General features: G+C 39.4%; 1 protein-coding gene across 1 annotated transcript; it reads right to left on the bottom strand.

The window, feature by feature from the left end:
- Positions 1–387: 387 nt before the first annotated feature.
- LOC149321139 (zinc finger protein RFP-like) lies at positions 388–15108 on the bottom strand. Its single transcript, XM_089516099.1, has 7 exons — positions 14641–15108; positions 10663–10758; positions 8645–8842; positions 7303–7325; positions 5598–5701; positions 2835–2864; positions 388–1314 (listed from the first exon to the last, which is right to left on the bottom strand). The coding sequence occupies exons 1-7, from the start codon at positions 15049–15051 to the stop codon at positions 803–805; spliced, it is 1374 nt and encodes a 457-aa protein (XP_089372225.1). The 5' UTR covers positions 15052–15108; the 3' UTR covers positions 388–802.
- Between the last annotated feature and the right edge of the window lie 2892 nt (positions 15109–18000).

The raw sequence follows: 18000 nt of genomic DNA, 5'->3' as shown, positions 1-18000 counted from the left end.
TTTCTGTGCTGAAAAGAGTGTTGTCAGATCACACACCAACTTGTCCTTTCAGTTGTGCTAATTCACCAAAGCTCCGTTTGGAAAAAATGTTCCGGTCCAATTTCTTTTCTTCCCTAATTCTTCCCTTCAAGTTGCCTGTTGACTTATGGTGACTCCATGAATTTCATAGTATATTCTTATAGAAAGAATACTCAAAACAGTCAGTTTTGACAATTACTTCTGAAGTACAGCCTACAGCACCTGGTATTCATTGGAAGTCTCCCATCCAAGTACTAACCAGGTCTGACCTTGCTTAGTTTCCAAGATCAGATGGGATCTGGTGCCTTTAGGGTATTTAGGGGTTAAAGGCACAATAAAGAACACAGTCATGAATCCATTTTTATTTCATTTAATCTCCTTTGACTTTTAGTTAATACAGAACTTGTTACATTTGTTCGATTGCTTTGCCAGTTTTTGCTTGCACTTGATTGGTTTATTTCTAGCTATGGTTCCTTTTTCTATGTTTTATTGGATGTATATTTCACTTTTCCCCAGAGAAATCTCATTACTTTCACAATACAAGAGTTTTCTTGCAGTAAAACCTACTCAACATTACTCTGCTATATTTGATTAAAAAATCAGTGCAGGGAGCTCAATGCACCTTGCTCTTATGTTGAAGGGAAAAACAGAGATATCATAATGGAGTGGAAGTGCCAGCCTGCGAAGGTATCTTAAGACAGAATGAGTAGGTGTATCCTGTTCAGAACTTCCAGCTGGGCATAGCTGGGTATCCAGCACAACAAACGCAATCCACGTTTTACATTTAACATAGGCGTAGAGAAGACGATGGCTTAAAAATCCGGAAAAAAGGGAAGACTTTGTCCCCTTGAAAATCAATTGACTGGAAAATAAAGAGACGGGTCATATCTTCATCATAAAAATCCACTGTTCCATCATCATAGTTCAGATACACCCGGATCTCTACTGGATAATAGTTTAGATCCAGAAGGGTAGGTGGTGATGTAAGACCTTTGTACTGATCACTATAACGTGCCAGAGCCCAGATTCCCGAATCTGGTTCAATATCAAGTTTCTCCTCCCTGTCCACAGATCCTTGGGCCACACCTACTGCCCAGTATCCTTCACCCTCTACATCCACTATCCAATAATGTTTTCCTGAGGCGAAGCCCTTCCTTCCAAGCACACAGCGAGTACCCTCAAATCTTTTGGAACTGTAGGGCAGATCCTGACGGCTATTTGCCCAGTGTACACTTTTCAGATCTTGAGACACGATGTACCGATGATGGGCTGTTTCTGGATCCAGCATCACATTTTCTGAAAGAGAATCAACATGGTGATGAAAAAAACTTGCAGTAGCCCCTGTATTCAACACACCAATTTTTTTGTGTTGACTGTTTTGGTTTTATCTGTGCCCGTAAGAGCCAGCTTCCATTGCCTGTGCCATGTACCAAGATGTAGGCTGATAAGGACCACATGCCTGATGAACCCAACAGTGTATCATTCTGCATAGACTAATCTGGATTCTTCTTTGAGAATCAACTGTGTAATGCTGATGAGAAAAGAGCTACTCCAGTAATTAACCCAGGGGAACAACATGCAATATGTCATATCACCAAGAACATTTTAGGGCATGTCTATGCAGTTATGTAACTATTTGCATCCTTTCACATGTGCACAGACCTATGATGTGTGATAGTGTAGGAGTGGGAATCAGGCAGTTTACTGGCTCCATGAGATTCCAAAACTCTTTTGCATCTCTTCCCAAAATCTATCCAGCCCCAACATCTATAATTTATATCTAAAGATGTAGTGCTGAAAATCTCCTAAGAAGCTTATCGCACTATACTCTCAAAGCATTGCTATTCCACTTTTACTGCTCTGGCTGCCTCCTGCTGCATTTTGAGTTTGTAGTTCAGTGAGGCCTAAGAGCTCTCTAGCTGAGAATTCTAAATGCCCCTCCTTAATCTGCAAATCCCAAAATGAAACAGGAGGCAGCCAGAGCAGTTAAAGTGGAATAGCAACATTTTAAGAGTGTAGAGCGATAATCTCCTAATTAGAATCATGCCTCTAAGTGTCATGATTCTCCTCCAAAAGCACAGATACCTCACATTTTCTTTTAAGCAAATGCCTCTTTAAAATGAAAAAATAAATCCTGGTCATTTAGTTTGCATTAGGAAGAGCTGGTATGGATCCTGAAGGATCTGGGCCCATGGAAAAAGGATCCATGATCCTTGAAAGTTTTCACTCCTGTAATACATGATTTTCCATCAAATGACCTTCAAAACTTCATTATTATACCATAAAGAGATGCCCCAAAGAGAATTATTCCAGGGATTGATCCTATGAATTTGGCCCCAAAATGTAAGCCTTTGACTTAAATTCTGAACAGAGAAGATGCATGAGGTCCTTAGTGTGGCTGTTGTCAATAGAGGGTCTTGGAGGTCTCTTATTTTTAGAGTTGCCATAGATTAAAGCTGACTTGACAAGTAATTAACAGCAACAACAACATAAGATCCATTGTTGGCTCTCCCAACATTTCAGTTTTGATTTAAAAACAGGTGGGGATTGGGATGCTGACAGTGGGCAGTTTGAGAAGAGTTGTACCATTTCTTCCAGTCCAAATTCCTCTGGAACCTTCTTAGCAACTTGAGGGGGGATTCTGATTAGGAAAATTATGCAAGGACTAAACTCTCACTGCACCCCAGTCCAGCTTTGGTCCTTTGGTATGTTTTAACCAAAATTAGGAACATCAGGAGAGCAAATCATGGACTCCCACCTCCCTCCCCACATCTCATTTGGTCTAGCTCTAAGCTCTCTCTAAGCTAGAAGCTTACCTTTTATCCATGTTGGCTTTGATGGTTTCTCTATAAAAAGTAAAAAGGAGAAGACAAAGTAAAAAAAATCTGATTATAGACAGGCCTGTCTTCCTAGGTCACTATTTCTAGTTGCACAAAACTGTAATCCATGTCTTGCTCATCATGAAAACTATCCTGTTCAGAGATGTTGGGTGTTATATTTTCTACTGAGAACTTCCCACACCACAGATACATGTATGCTCATCTCTAGTTGTGTGGAATGTTGCACTGTAATCAAATACCCTGGAGATGAGAAGACAGAGGGGTGACACAACTGCATTCTTTAAATATCTCAAGGGCTATGGCAGGGAGGAAGGGGCAGGTCTGTTCTTTGCTGCCCCAGAGGGTAGGACAAGTCTGATGGTTTTAAGCTACAGGATGGTAGATTTTGTTAAGACTGTTAGAAGGAACTTCTTGACAGTAAGAGTGGTTTGGCATTGGAACAAATTACCTAGAGAGGTGGTGGGGGTCTCTTTCTCTGGACATCTTCAAAAAGAAATTAGACAGTTACCTGCTGGAGATGCTCTGGATTTCCTACATTGAGCAGGTTGGTGCGAGTTGGATTCAATGGCGTATAGAACCCCTTTCAACTAAGATTCTTTATTAAAATAGACTAAGTACAGAATACAGTTGGACCTCTGTATGCGCGGGGGTCATTGATATAAGCTTAGTTATATAAAATTGATTAGTTGGGTTATGAATAAGATGAGGTGTAGCCATATTTGGAGAAACAGTATGAGAGTTGTAGTCCATCCAGGCTCATCAGGAAAGTCTTAGTCTGGGGAAAGCTCAGTTGTGCAGAGATTTAAGTGCACCATGGAAATGAAACTGACAAACTGCAACAAGTTCACCACAAGAATAAAAATCAGATTTCATTACTTCTGGATTACACTACTCATGGATTAACAACTGATACCATGGCTCCCCAATCTGGTGCTTTTACAGATTCCTTTGTCCCATACCAACAAGGATAATGAATGAACTATTGCTTCTAAACCTGGAGACCAACAGGCTGGAAAAGGCAAATTTTGGCTGGAATCCTATAAACATTCCTGGCACAATCCCACCCCACCCCGACAGAAACATAGTTAATCTGTGCTCTAGTCACTGGCAGAATGGACCTCCTTCTACCTGGACAGCTGATACTAGTAAGTAAGTGGTGGGGAGAGAATTGTAATTATGGCAGTAGTGTTAGAATCACGACTAAGTAACAATCATGAATATGAAACAGTTAAGGATGAGTAAATATAGATAACTGTATTGTATTGCTGATTGTTACTTAGATGACTGTGATGTTATTGCCACAATCCTTAATTCTACCTGCACCAACCTACTTTACTACTACTACTACTGATAATAATAATAATAATTTGTTTTATTTATATACCGCTATTCCAAAGATCATATCATACTAGGCATCAGTTGTATGGGGAGGAGGAGGTCCATTCTAGCAGTGACTACTGGAGCACAAGTGAATGACATTTCCATTAGGTTTGGTGGGGTCTGGCTAGGAGATGTTACTTAGGCGCTGAACAGATGGGGGGAAAGGGGTGGACAGAGGCCACCCATTTATTCCCTGCATTGTTGCTGTGGTGACCGCACTTCACGACAACGAAGTGCTCAGAAAAAGGAGCTGCAAAATGTGGCTCTTTTTTCTGCTGCTGCCAAGGCGCCATTAACGTCTCAGAGTGGCGTAGTGAAGTCTGTTGTGCACCACATCATTTGGACGTGGCGCATAACATACATCATTGGTGCACCTGCCATCTGAAGGTGCATACACCAAAATAGCGCCGGGAGAGCTCAGTAGGGCTCAGGAGCGTGGGGACACTCTGCTCTTGCGAGCCCTTAAATCAGCCCCAGGACGGTGCTTTTTGCCAGTCTATATCGGGCCTTAGTTAAGTGGGCCCTTGATATTCACTGAGCTTTTGGTCCCAAGATCTGTGGATGCTCAAGTTTCTTTATATACAATGGTGCAGTAAAATGGTGTCGCTTATATAAAACAGCGAAATCAAGACTTGTTTTTTTGAATTTTTGTGTGAATATTTTCAAACCATGGTTGGTTGAATCTGTGGATTCAGAGCACTGACTGTATACTTAACTAAGAGCTGAAACAGACGGTCAGATGAGGATTGCTTCTGGCCACTCCAGGGATATGGCATTTACACCACACATGCCCTCAGAGCATCCAGAAAGCCACCCTGGGACTGTGTCAGGGCCACCTAAGGCGGCCCAAAACTGCCCCAGAAAGAGCAGATTTTTTCCATTCCTTTTGGGACTGTGCCAGGAGGTGCCCTTGGGGCTGAGGCATGTCTTTGCTGTGGTCCTGGCGATGGGGCTCAGACCAGCTTCTGGTTGCTCCTTCCTGCCTGTCTGCCTCACTCCTCAGTGTACTTAAATAAGTAGCTGATGTAAACCCACTAAGTGACCTTGGGCAAGCCACACTCTCTCGGTTTCAGAGGATGGCAATGGTGAAACCCCTCTGAAGAAACATGCCAAGAAAAACCTATGATAGGTTCACCTTAAGGTCACTATAAGTTGGAAATGGCTTTAATATACAGAACAACAACCAACAGGATTCTGGCCTTAATTCTTAAAAGGCAAATACTGAACCGTAGTTTGTAAACACATGACTTTATGCATAACTTCACAAGGGGAAGCTCTTCTCTTTCTTCCTAGAAAAATAAAAATAATAGCAAATTGACGTTATAATTGTTATCATTAAAGTTAAAAGAAATTTATTACCTGGAAATTGAGCCAACTTGGTGTGAACCAGCTTCATTTGTTCGGTGACGAATCTAATTATCTCATTCAGATTGGGTCTGGGTTTTTCTATTTCTTTCTCACATCTAGACACAGTATATACATAATTTAATGTGAACTATTACTCTGTAGTGTTCCCCCAGATAAACAACCTCGACTCCTCTTCTGCCAAAAGATTTTCAACAGTTTAGATTATTACATGATTATTCCAGCTTCCAAACAAGGCAGTCCTGTTGGTGTACATGGGCCTACCTCTTTCTTTTATGTTCACAAACATCAACACTTCGGTACTGAGTGACCAATTTTGCACCAATGAATTAGAATTATCATTTGGACTATGTGTGGATGACTGTGGAGTCAGTGGACATATCTCCCTGATGCCCCTTGTAGGCCACACCTGTTCAAGAATGCACATCCTTATCCCAAGCCAAATGATGTTTGGAAGCGACATTACATCAGTGGCACCTATCATATGACGGTCACTGGGTGCTCTGATTGTTCTGATCTCAGAAGTGAACATGCTGGGCGGCTCAGCAGGACTCCAGTGCAGACAGCTGCCACAGTATAGGAATGAAGACCCAGATAACAGGGGGAGATTGGGGCAGCTGGGGGCTAGGATACTCCGGGATGCCCCCAAAATACCCTCCAGTGCAGATAATGCCACTGGAATGATGTGAGTAAGGATGAGGGTGAGAAGGCGTATTCATGTACATGTTCAAATGTTTGTGAGAATCCCTGCATCAGTGCCCATTCCTGAGTTGAACTTAGATACAAGAATCCTCTTCATTCCACAGTACAGATATAAAGAGTACAGTGTAAAGGTGTATATGGGTACAATGAACATGTGTATGTTTGTGTGGATCAATGAAGAGTCAGGCAGGATTATGGTTCAGGAGTAAGAAAGAGAGGGAAGGAGGGTCTGATTGCTGAGGGAACACTGTTACATAGTGAATATGTTGGAGTTTATCACACAGGAGAAACGTCTCTTAATTTCGAATGAAAAGAAAGTGGGGCCAGAACGCATTCACGTGAATTCGCTAATTCAGAGAATTTACGTGAATTCGAACTGCATTCGAACTGACTTCCCATGGCCTGAAAATAGCTTGCCACTGCCCGAAATTGCATGTGATCACCTCTCACGCAATAACGTTAAACCCCATGATTGCATTCGGATTGCCATTGGATTATACTTCCAATTTCCCTTTTCTGATAAACTCCGTTGTGTGTTAGACAGTAAGGACTGTAATAATATACATTTAACATTCAAAACTGTGATAAATAAAATTATATTATTCAACTGAGCTATAACAATTATCTGCTCATGATCACCAGTATAACAGCAAATAGCAAACATCAACATAAGCATTCATGAAACCTTCCAAACCATGCAACACCCAGCACTTCTCACCATTCTCTATGCTGTGCAAGATCATTGTGAACTGAAGTCCAACATCATCTGGATGGCCCATGATTCCATAGCTTAAGGGACCAGCCTTATGTGCACAGACAGAAGGGGTCATGGTCACAATGGGAATCCTGGTGGCAACAATACCTCCAGGAGTAGTGTGAGACAGCATTTGAGTTTGTCATTCTGAGGGGCAAAGGAATTCTTAGAATGGGGATACAAAGTAAAATAAAAATAGGCTGTGGTTAGCAGTGTGATCATCTGTGTGATCATCACCCTTACCTGCTCAGTAAATCACCAATGTCCTGAAGGAAGAAAAGAGAAAAATATCAATCAGTGCTGCATCTGCAATACAGTGGTACAATTAAGCACTTTTGGAATCTAGACATTGGCTGCTGTCCTATCATAGAATCCTAGAGTTTGAAGAGATCACAAGGGCAATCCAATCCAACCCCCTGACATGCAGGAACTCTCAATCAAAGCATCCCCAACAAATGGCCATCCAGCCTCTGCTTAAAGACCTCCAAAGAAGGAGACCCTACTACACTCCGAGGGAGTGTGTTCCACTGTCGAACAGCCCTTACTGTTAGGAAGTCCCTCCTAATGTCGAGGTGGAATGTCTTTTCCTGTAGCTTGCATCCATTGCTCTGGGTCCTAGTCTCTGGAGCAGAAGAAAACAAGCTAGCCCCCTCCTCAATGTGACATCCCTTCAAGTATTTAAACAGGGCTAAAGCTACAGGAAAAGACATTCCACCTCAATATACAATAATTTTCCTGGGAATAATCCTCGTTCCAGTTAGCACATAAACCTCATTCCAGCTAGCACAGCTTACCTTTGAGTATACATACAGACTGAAATGGGCTGCTCATAATCTTACCAGGAAGTCTTTTTTAGGGAGTAGTATATATGACTTTTTATTATTTTATTTTATACTTTAAATATACTTTTTTCATCAGCAAGCAATTACTTTTTTATTTAAACATGCCTTCAGATTTTAACTCCTTGTGGCAGAAGGGTCTTTTAATAGGGTGTGCTGTAGGATTCTTTACTGTTTTAAATGTATTTTAGCTTAACCTATATACTAAGTCACTCTGGATCTCACTGGGAGAAAGTGGGATATAAATTAAAGAAAGCAAATGTGACACACATAAAAATATCTAGCAATTTAACTCCTCCTCCTCCCATTCCTTCATTATCTTCATCACATATAATGGCTACACTGCCTTTATATCGTAGTGAAAATGTGGTCAACAAAATGAGTGCCCTTGTTGATTCAAAAACAAGGACTTTGAACAAATATAGATTTCTGCATTTTAAACTCATTTAATTCATCATGGCATTCCAGTGCCTACATTTTCTTTTAGTCGTCGCTGTAGCATGTAATGTGTTGTCACCGTGAGGGTTAAAAGCTTGCTAGGAGGCAGAAAGCAGAAAACCTGGCTGCCTATTTAAAGCCAGAATAATTTTCTTTTCTGTGTTAAATGATACACAGAACACATGCATTCTCAACAATCCTGAAATCTAGTAATGGCTAGAGAAAGGCCCAGTTACTTGCACTTGTTGGTTTTCCCTCTCCTTCCTTTGCAACATGAAGGATCTGGGGCACATCCAGCAAAGTCTCACCTGCAAGAATGAGAAGGATGTCTGCCCACACTTGTCTTGTATCTCACCAATCAACTTGGTCAGGCAGGGACCACGCTCCGCAAAGTCAACAATCTGATTCATTTTGGTTTCACATGTGTCTAGCAGGGGCAACAAAGTCTTGGCTTCTTGCTTTGGAAATCTGAATGCAAGGCGCTGCCAGGCATATCCCACATCTCTCTGCAAAAAGTAGGCATAAAAAGAGAAGAAAGAGACTTGAAGGCCAGTGTGATGGGACAACCATTGTAGGCTGCCAAATTCATGCCCTGTGCATTAGCTGCTTGCAGTAAAAATGTGATAGATCAGATATTTTTAGATTGTAAGCCCGAGGGCAGGGATCCGTCTCACTAAAAAGATTGCATGTACAGCGCTGTGTAAATTTTCAGCGCTTCATAAATAAAGGTTAATAATAATAATAATAATAATAATAATAATTAAAATGTTTTTACAAACTCCTGTATGTTGGAACTTAAGAGTTAAAAGAATTGCACTTTGTAGTAGAAATGTTTTGCAAAAAACTCTCCAGACTTTGTGTCAGCAAGTTCTGTGTATAAGAAGAAAGATCTATGGTAAACAAAAGCCAAAGCCATGACACAGTCCAGCAGAGCCTGCTCTTTTAACTAAAGAGCAATAAGAATTCAAGAAGTGAATCTAAGTGACCCATCCAGGCAAAAACATCTACAATGTATGATAAACCTCCATTAGGATTGTGTTAGTTAACTGGACAAACTTACTGTTTTAGTTAACTAATATACAAAAGAGATAACAGGCTTCATGTTTATTTTCCTTGTAACATACACTTCCTGAAATTCCAAAGCTTAAGAAATTCTAAAGGGGAATGTTGATGTTGTTTTGCCTGCTAGACAATAGTGTTGTTTACAACCATAGGAAATTAGGTGACCAAAACAGAGAACACTCGAGGAATTCTAGTTAGAAACAGATGTACAGATACAAAGCAATCCCTCAACAGATGGAGGTGAGGGTGGGAACCACACAGTTGTTTCACTTGAAATGTGCTCTGGCACATTTTCCCAGATTCATCTGTTCCACCATGACAGAAAGCATCATGTAAATTAGTTTCAGTTAGGTTTTCAGCCATAAGGCAAAGGCCGAAGTGTGACTCTGTGCCCCTCCAGCAGACACTGCAACTGCCAAAAGGGCACTAAAGCATGGCACACTAAAGCACTGCATAGCAGTAGGCCCAAAACACAGGGAGCTGCCTTATACTGAGTCAGATTATTGTCCTAGGATCCAATATCAATCTTGACCGGCATCAAGGGCTGGCCAAGGTTTGGGGCAGGATACATTCTTAGCCCTATCTGGAGATCCCTGATAACACCTAATGATCCCTGATTCTTTGTTTGTAGTTGTTGTGTGCCTTGAAGTTGTTTCTGACCTATGGTGAAACTATTAAGGGGTTTTCTTGGATAGATTTGTTCAGAAAATATTTGCCATTGTTTCCTCTGAAGTTGAGTGAGTGTAACTTGCCCAAGGTAATCCAGTGTTTCCATGGCTGAGCTGGGATTTGAACCTTGGTCTCCAGAGTAATAGTCTAACGCTCAAACCTCTACAGCACAAACCTACTTAGTTTCAAAATGAAATACTGGTAAGATTAATGTGTTCAGGGTGCCATGGCAGTACAACTGCAGGTTATGGACAAAGACAGCCACCATGACACTCAAGGACCATATCATTAAAACCACAAAAACGTACATACAAGAAACTACTTAAGACTACTGAGAGCTGATGTCCTTATAAATTCAAATCCTACTGCTGGATGTTATTACATGTTGTCAAAATCCATAAAGCCAAAGAATCAGGAGTGTCTCATTGACTCAGGGAAGGACATCACAAACACTGTTGAGTACAGAGGGATTCAAAACCAGACTGAAAAACTAAGTATTCAGATCCTTCCACTAAGTTTGAACTTAACTGAACCAAATAAAAATTACCAGTCAGCCCCAAACTGTATACAGGAATGGGAAAGCATTCCCCCATACCTTCAGTTGCTGAACTTTTTTCTCATGACATGATTTTGCCTTCAGGGTTTTCTCTTTTATATCTGTCAGTATTGTCAGGAAATTTTCGATTTCATACTAAAAAGAGGAAGAAATGCCATTTAGAGCTTTCATACTCAATTCTAAACTTGTAAGCAAATGCAGATTTTCATATTTTTAATTCATTTCACTCATCTTTCCACTTTAATGGCCATCCTGGTAATATGTAGTGCCTTGCCATCACAGGTTTAAAACATGCTACATTTAAAGCTGAAATCATTCCCTTTTACAGTTGGCCCTCTCTACCCACAGATTCCACATCCATGGATTCAACCATTCACAGCTTGAACGTATGCTTTAAAAAAACTCCCCAAAACAAACCTTGATTTTTGCCATTTTATATAAGCGACACGATTTTACTATCCAACTGTATATAATGAGCATCTATGGATTTTGGTATCTAATTCAAACTATAAAGAATAATACTGTAAAATAAAATTTCACTCTTCAAAATGAACCCAAACCTACAGTAAGATGGGGAAAAATGTTTATTTATGTATATGACTACTTTATGTATATTTGAAAAGTTTGCTCCTACTTTTTCTAACTGCAAAAAGATGCACCTGAGGAAGGAGACTGAAGTCTAGGAAAGCTCATGCTGCCAACTTCTTTCTTTCAGTTAAGTCTTAAAGGTGCTACAAAATCTCTCTGCATACTGATCCTACAGACTGACATGGCTACACCTTTGAATTCTGCAAAAAGATGGACACATTCAACCAGGGAGGTTATGGGCATCAGTTTACAGGATCAGGAGGACAAGGGGGGTCTTGGAGATAACTCAGCCACAGGGTTGCCATAAGGCAAGACCAACGCCAAGGCAATTAACAGCAGCAACAAATATATATATATGTATTTTTGTCATCCAAAACCCAAACCACTACACCACCCTGTAATAATTTTGCTTAATGGTTAAACCAGCCTTGGCCTGTTATGCATCGCCTCAGGAGGCTACTGAAAGGGTGCAACATGATGGCGATGCCAATTATTATTATTATTTCTGTCATTTTGTTAATTTCAGCCCAGCTTTCTAATCTATTAAAACCATTTTGAATTTTGACCCTGTCCTCTGGGGTATTAGCCACTCCTCCTAATTTGAGGTCCTCCACAAAGATATTCCTTTTATTCTATCATTTAAGTCACTGATAAAGGTGATGACTTTATAAATAATATATTTATTTATATCTCACTTTCCCCCCAAAATTGGGACTCAAAGAGTCTTACAATTTCAAAGCACAGTACAATTAAAAACTTACAAGAATGACCATTAATGCATAATGATGATGATGGTGATGATCATAATAATAATACTAGAAATATATAGCTGTGTTAGTCTGTAGAATCAGTACATAGAGAGATCTTGTAGCACCTTTGAGGCTCACTGAAAGAAAGAAATTGGCAGCATGAGCTTTCGTAATAATAATAATAATAATAATAATAATAATAATAAAATTTCTTACCCACCTCTCCCCATGGACTGAGGCAGGGAACAACAACAATGAACAAACAAATAAGAAGATACACACACACACACACACACACACACACACACACACACAATGTTTGATTTTGTAAGGGAAAAAGGAGGATTTATTTTGGGCAACTAAATGAAGACGTTTGGCATTGTAACTAGAAAATAATGTTTGAGGCCTCATTCCCACTTACAAATAAATCAGTTTGCGATCCAAATTGGTGGATCGATTCAATGACAGAGTGTAGTTCACACTGCATTTGTCCCGATTGCATTTTCTTGTTGTAACATAACCCACTTCTCATTCACACTGGCCAATGATTTGATTCCAAAGGGAACCTCTTCAGTGGACGATCATCTGATCACATCGTTAAAAAAATTGATTCTTATCCGCATCCCGTTCACGCTTGCGCTGAATTGATTTATTGTAAAAGACGTAACAAAAAGGAGCGTCAAAGAGAAGTGTGTTACATGGGTCTAGCACATGGCCCCCCTCTTCAAATCATTTCAGTGATTTGTCTCAAGTGTAAACAAGGGTCATTTAAACCACTCAAAACCAGTTTGCAAACACACACACACACACACACACAGAGAGAGAGAGAGAGAGAGAGATCTTGTAACACCTTTGAGACTAACTGAAAGAAAGAAGTTGGCAGCATGAGCTTTCATAGACTAAATTCTATTTCTTTTGGTGGCTCATATGGGATTGTGTGTGTGTGTGTGTGTGTTAAAACATATGCATACATACACACACACACACATATATGTAATTACACATATAAAATGTAAAAAAATCAAGGTTTTCAAAGTGCGGATGCTTGAACCCGTGGATACAGAGGACTGACGGTAGTTAATAGCTTAGAACATTTTTGAGATAGGATGTGATTAATTTATTGGACTATAAAATCAAACGTTACAATCATAAATTAATATTAAAAAGCAAACCATACAACAATTAGCGGACATAACAACAACAACAGATAAACAAATAAGACAGTGAATGAAAAAAACTTTAAAAAGTAAGAAAATAAAATAAAAACTTTTGTTTTTATTGTTGTCATAAAAAGGTTTATTTCAACAAATGAACCAGCACAGGTAGCCAAACATTGCCAATCCAAAAATTAAAAACTTTTATTTTAAAAAATAAAAACAAAAACATTTATTTATTTATTTATTGGTCACAAAAAAGCTTTATTTCTTCAAATGAAGCAGTACAGGTATTGATTGATTGATTAGATTTTCTCCCTGAAAGGGACCCAAGGCGGCTCACAAATAAAAAATTCCCCAACACTTTTAAAAAATAATCAATCAAACCATTAAAATTAACATCTAAAAACAGTATAAAAATTAAACCAAGCCTATGAAATAATTTAACTTTTGAATTTTGGAAAACAAAAGCAGGAGGAAATCAAGTACTTTTAGTAATAAGGTGATCACAATCTGATAAAGAAGTAATAAGATAGAAGGTAGGAAGAGTCATGCTAAAAAATTTACATGTTTTAATCCATGTAACATAGTGTCTTAGATATATCTAGTTTGTCTTTTGTTGGTGAAGGTTTATGTTGGTTGAATCATGCTGTATTGCTTGTCTTAAATGTTCAATTTAATTTTAAAAAGTATCTTTTTTTTAGGTGATATATGACTCCAAGCAAAATAGCAGAAATAGGTAAAAATGGAAATAAAAATTGTTGGAAATGTAATGATAAAGTGGGGTCCTTATATCATATGGGGTGGCAGTGTAAAAAGGTCAAAGTAATTTTGGAAAACAATACACAAGAATATTGTAAGTACACTCAAGAAAAACATCCCATTGAGACTGGAACTTTTTTTTGTTCAATATAACAATATTTATCAATATAATAGTTGATAATCTTGTACAAGATGAAATGAGTGTACTACTTTATACGATTACTGCTGCCCAAATGATATATGCAAGATCCTGGAAATCAAGTTTAATACCAACAATGGATGAATGGATAATAAAATTGAATGACTTAAGCCAGATTAGATACCTATTCAATGTAAGTAAACAAAAGAACAACCCAACAATATAATGGGAAAATGGAAAGGAGTAGGTAAACTGTGGGGAAACAAGACAAGATCATAATTATGGAAAGACTGAACCAACACAATATGATTTATACATTTAGAGTAATTTAAGAGTCATTTGGAGTAAAGAAAGAAGCAGCAGCTGAAAGAAACTTTTTTTTGTAACACTGATGTTGAAGAGTAATTGAATGATTTAAACTGAATTTGAAACATGATGGAAATTGTGTTAATTACATTTATGTTGAAATAAAAATGTAATTTAAAATAAAATAAGTATCAAATTACAGACATTAAAAGCACACTAAAATTATGATGCACTGCCAATCCTAAATCCTAAATTAAAAAAACAAATACCCTGATATAATAATAATAATAAAACTTTTCAATGTGTTGGGTGGTCTTACTTGGTACTCCTGGGCTGCCTCCTCTATGGGGAGAGCAGAGTGTGTCTTGTGGGCCCTGGACTCCCTGCAGACCAGGCAGAGGAGGGCTTTGTCTTCCAGGCAGAAGAGCTTGGCCACTTCCTGGTGCTTCTTGCACAGCCTCCTGGGGTCTGGGTTCGAATCCTGGAGGCTCCTCAGCTTGAGCTGGAGGAGTGCCTGCACCACATTCCCCAGCTCCCTGTTGGGCCTGAGGCTGCTGGGGGGGAACCTGGTCCTGCACTGGGGGCAAAGGCACTGGCACTGAGTGATGCAGGCTCTGCAGAAGTTGTGCCCACAGCTGGTGATCATCACTGGGTCCTGAAAGGGATCCAGGCAGATGGAGCAAATGGCTTCCTCCAGAGGATCCACGCGTCCACCAGCAGCAGCAGCCATGGGGCAAAGGAAGGAGCTTGCAAGGAAGGGAAGGGAAACAAAGCTGGAGTAGAACACATGAAACAGAAAGCAGAAGGAAGGAGGAGATTTAAAGAGGAGGGAAGAGTAGCCCAGGAGGGAGGAGGAACTGTGGTCACGTTGGAAGGAGGAGGGGTTGTGGTTGTTGTTTTGTGTCTGCTGCTGTTAGAGCCCACTACTACTCTGCAGGGTGCCTGCTGCACTTATAACTATGCATGCCCAAGTCCCATTAAATACAATGGCATAGTAAAATGGTGTCCCTTATATAAAACAGCAAAACTGAACCATAGAGCAATTAACAAACATAATAATAATAACTGCAGAAAAGATTAGGAAGAGAAAGTTCAATAAAATTGCCATAAATTGCCATGGAGACTCAAAGTATTAATTAGATTTTTTATGATGGCAATGTACAAGTTTACCAACATTCAGGAAAGATTTTTTTATATCTTGTATTAGTAAGAATTTTAACTGCATGTTAAATGATGCTCTTTCGTACTTTTGTGCCTTTTGTTTTAAATGTTTTGTGTATTTGGATAAGCTTTTTTTGTCATGGCCTTTGGCTAGCACAATAAACAATTGGACTGGATTGGATTGGAAAACTGATAAACAAATAACCGAGCAAATGAAAGGGGGGAAAAACCTTTAAAAGTTAAAAACTTACTTGTTTTTATTTTTGTCATAGAAACGTTTATTTCTTAAACTAGTTGAATGCAAATAGGAAGTTGCTTCTATGTTTATGTTTTGTTTAATAGTCTAGATGTCGTGTTGTATATGTTGTGTTACTGAATGCTTGTTATGCATAACTGTTATAAATTGTATATGTTTAATGAAACATTATGTTAAAAAAGAAAGAAAGGTTTATTTCTTCAAATGGAGCAGCCAATCATAAAATTAAAAACTTTTTAAAAATCACTAAATGTTTTGGACCGCAGAGTCTTCAAGGCTCCATCCACACTGCAGAAATAATCCAGTTTCAGACCACTTTAACTGCCCTGGCTCAGTGCCATTAGGGAATCCTGGGAATTGTAGTTTGTCATGGCATCACCAGAGCACTCTCTCTCTCTCTCTCTGACAGAGAAGGCTCAATGTCACTCACAAAACTATAGTTCACAGGATGCCCTAGCATTGAGCCAGGGTATATAGATCGTAAACCCCAAATTTATGAACCCCAAATTCTGAAAAGCAAAAAATAACATAATTCAAGACCAGGAGGGAATAAAAAGACATTGGATGCAATACGCAGAGGAATTATACAAAAGAGGTGACAAAATGAAGGACACATGGAACGAAGTGATATATGAAGATGAACCCCAAATTCTAAAAACTGAGGTGGAAACTGCAATAAGAGAAATGGCAAAAAACAAATCACCAGGAACAGATGATATTCCAGTTGAACTGCTGCAATCCACATTGACAGAGTCAACTCTCGTGCTAACCAACATATGTCAACAGATACGGAAAATAAAACGATGGCTGACAGACTGGAAACGATTATTATGTTGTTACCTGCCAATACAGGGAGAGGCAGGATACAAATAATAATAATAATAATAATTGTTATTATTATTATACATCCCCATCCACAAAAAAGGAGAACCCCATCCACAACAAAGGAGATAGACTGCAGCAACTATAGGACCATAGTACTAATCTCCCATGCAAACAAAATCATGCTCAGAATTCTGCAGCATAAACTCCAACCATGTATGGAAAGAGAAATCCCAGAGGTTCAAGCGGGGTTCCGGAAAGGAAGAGGCAAACAAACGATGGCTAATGGCATGCACCAGGGAATTCCAAAAGAAAATCAGCATGTCCTTTATAGACTACAGCAAAGGCTTTGACTGCATAGATCTTGAAAGGCTATGGAATGCCCTTACGGACTCGCCAACACATCTGATAATCCTAATGAGGAATCTGTACTCGGCACAAGAGGCCACTGTCAGAACAGAACATGGAGAAATAGAATAGTTCCCAATTGGCAAAGGAGTTAGACAATGCACCCTTTCACCCTATCTTTTCAACTTGTAAGCAGAACATAAGAAAAGCAGGCTTGGACACAGAAGAAGGAAGAGTGAAAATAGGAGGAAGGAATATCTATAATCTAAAATATGCAGATGACACCATAGTACTAGCAGAAAACCTCCCAGATTTGAAACAACTACTACAAAAATCAAGGAAGAAAGTGCAAAGGCAGGCCTATTGATGAACATAAAGAAAACAAAAATAATGACAAATTCAGCCTAGCCAATGAAATAGAAGTGGTAAAAGAGTTCTCATACCTGGGATCAAACACTGATAGAAATGGGAACTGCAGTCAGGAAATCAGAAGAAGATTAAGAATGGGGAGGGTGGCTAGGAAAGAACTAGAAAAGATTCTAAAATGCAGCAAATGAGCACAAAAATTAGAACCGTACAAGTCATTGTTTTCCCTATTACCATGTATGGATGTGAGAGCTGGACAGTGAAGAAAGTGGATAGGTAGAAAATCAATGCATTTGAGATGTGGTGCTGGAGAAGAGTGCTGAGCATCCCATGGACAGCCAAAAGGTCAAATAAATGGGTCCTAGATCAGATCAAGCCGGAAACCTCTTTGGAAGCCAAGGTGACCAAACTGAGGTTGTCATACTTCGGACACATCATGAGAACGAAGGACTCATTGGAAAAGACAATAATTCTGGGAAAAGTAGAGGGAGGTAAGAAGAGAGGAAGGCCACATGCCAGATGGATGGCTCTATTCAAGAGGTTATGGGCTTTATGGGGTTGCAGGAATTAAGCAGAGCAGTGGAGGAGAGGGGGTCTTGGAGATGTCTCATCCATAGATCTCAAACTGGATTTTTTCTGCAGTGTGTTTTGGACCCAGATTGAATTTGTGCTGCTTCTCTGTGGTCATTATATTTGTATATGTTATGTTCAACAGTAGTCCTGCCA

Source organism: Sceloporus occidentalis, unplaced genomic scaffold (genome assembly GCF_023333645.1).
Source record: "Sceloporus occidentalis isolate IW3139 unplaced genomic scaffold, rSceOcc1.0.p SCAF_1, whole genome shotgun sequence".
Taxonomy (NCBI): Eukaryota; Metazoa; Chordata; class Lepidosauria; order Squamata; family Phrynosomatidae; genus Sceloporus; species Sceloporus occidentalis.
Note: the sequence above shows the minus strand (reverse complement) of the source record. Positions and strands in the feature narration are given on the sequence as shown.